Genomic DNA, 2,005 nt, shown 5'->3' with positions numbered 1-2,005 from the left:
GTGTGTGTGTGCGCGTGCGTGCGTGCGTGCGTGCGTGCGTGCGTGCGTGCGTGCGTGCGTGTGTGTGTGTGTTGTGTTCAGGTGTACTGGAACTCCCTGTCCCGGACATACTGGGTTCACTGGCACATGGTGGAGATTTTGGGCAGCGGCAGCAGCAGTCAGGCGGAGAAGGAGACGCAGGAGAAGGCGTCCTCGCTGACGGAGACACTCAGACTCACCGCCGGTAAGATCTGATGGCGCCCGCCGCCTCCCCCGCTCTGTGAGCTCGCGTCGTGTGACCGCGTCTCTTCTTGTCCCCGCAGTGAGTCAGACGTTCTTCTCGAAGCCGCCCGGCGGCCTGTACTCGCTGCCCTACCTGTCGGACGGCGCGCAGAGCGAGCCGGCGGCCCTGAGCCGCGCCGAGTGGTGGGAGCTGCTTTTCTTCATCAAGAAGCTGGAGTCTAAGCAGCAGCGGGACGTCCACGCCGTCCTGCGGCAGAGCCTGGACGACCAGGTGAGGCACGGCCGGGGGACGTGCGCGGGAGCGCGCTGGGAGGCAGACGCACACTCACATTCCTCTTTGTTTCCCGCAGGAGGCGGAGCTGGACGACGCGTCTCTGATAGGACTGTCCGTCCCCGGAGACGTGGCCAAGAAGCTGCTTCACTACCTGAAGCAGAAGCTGCCGTCCTCGTGTCTCAGCGACCTGCTGTGTTCACACACCTTCACCAAACACTACCTGAGGAGAGGAGGGGGCAGCCTGGAGGACGAGGAGCTGCTGGGTGAGGACACACTGAGACACACAGACACCGCTCTGCAGGGAGGACACACTGAGACACAGACACCACTCTGCAGGGAGGACACACTGAGAGAAACATGTCTCTGCAGGGAAGACACACAGACAGACATGTCTCTGAGTTTATGACACTGTCTCTTGTTCTTTGTCCTCCAGCTGAAAGCTCTCTGGGTCCGTCCGGCCTCGGGGCGGCAGGAGGAGGAGGAGGAGGAGGAGGAGGAGGAGGAGGTGGGGGAGGAGGACAGAACTTGTCCTCCTCATCTTTAGCCTCAGCTTCCTCGTCCTCTGCGTCCTCGTCCTCAGCAATGGGCTCCGTCTCCAAGAAAGCAAAGAAGGAACTTCCTGCTGATTCAGGCTGCGGCAGCCCGGAGACGGACAACGAGCTGCCGTCAGAGGACGACAGCAAATACCCTGAGGACCTGGAGGACAAGATGAAAGGTGGGAGACAGGGACAGAGACAGCGGTGAAACCTTCAAAGATCTTCTGAAATCTAAAATTTACTAATATCTTAGATCTCCACCAAATTCTAAAATCTACTGAAATTCTGTGTCTATAATCTACAAAAAACAAAATCTTTAAAAAAATCTTCTGAAATCAGCTGAAATGTACTGAAATCTTCAAAAAATTCTGCTGAAATCTACTGAAATTCTGTAAAAATGTACTAAATATTCTTAAAATCTTGTAATCAACTAAAATGTACTGAAATCTTCTAAAATTCTACTAAAATCTTCTAAAATGTTCTAAAAATCTACTCAAATCTTACAAGTCTACTGAAATCTGCTGTGATGTACTGAAGCCTTGAGTGTACCATCAGGAGGACATGCAGAGTCAGAGTCTCGGTCCGTGTGTCTGTCCTCATGCAGTGTTCAACAACCCCCGTGTCCAGGGGAAGAAGACGGTCCTGGAGAAGCTGGGGGAGGTGGTGGACATCCTGAAGAAGGGGGGGTCGTCCTCAGACCAGAGCCAGCAGCTGGCCGCCGTCCTCTTCGTCACCCGGCTGCTGGAGGAGAAGGCGGCGCAGGAGAAGAACTCCATGAGGAGCGACTCGGCTCAGACTATACGGTGAGACTCGTCACCAGGAAATACACAGAGCCACGATCAAAATAATAAAATCTGTGTCTTCTGTCTGTCCGCGGTCAGGGACTATAATCTGTGTCTTCTGTCTGTCCGCGGTCAGGGACTATCATCTGTGTCTTCTGTCTGTCCGCGGTCAGGGACTATAATCTGTGTCT

At 54.6% G+C, this 2,005-nt stretch overlaps 1 protein-coding gene across 1 annotated transcript; it reads left to right on the top strand.

Moving 5' to 3' along the window:
• Positions 1–81: 81 nt before the first annotated feature.
• LOC121965741 (cullin-9-like) lies at positions 82–1,835 on the top strand (the record flags this gene model as incomplete). The annotated part of the gene is made up of 5 exons (XM_042515866.1): positions 82–223; positions 303–493; positions 573–759; positions 930–1,211; positions 1,637–1,835. Coding segments are annotated over exons 1-5 (956 nt in total), but the record flags the coding sequence as incomplete, so codon positions are not given.
• Positions 1,836–2,005: the final 170 nt, after the last annotated feature.

Source organism: Plectropomus leopardus, unplaced genomic scaffold (assembly GCF_008729295.1).
Source record: "Plectropomus leopardus isolate mb unplaced genomic scaffold, YSFRI_Pleo_2.0 unplaced_scaffold21439, whole genome shotgun sequence".
Lineage (NCBI taxonomy): Eukaryota > Metazoa > Chordata > Actinopteri > Perciformes > Serranidae > Plectropomus > Plectropomus leopardus.
Note: the sequence above shows the minus strand (reverse complement) of the source record. Positions and strands in the feature narration are given on the sequence as shown.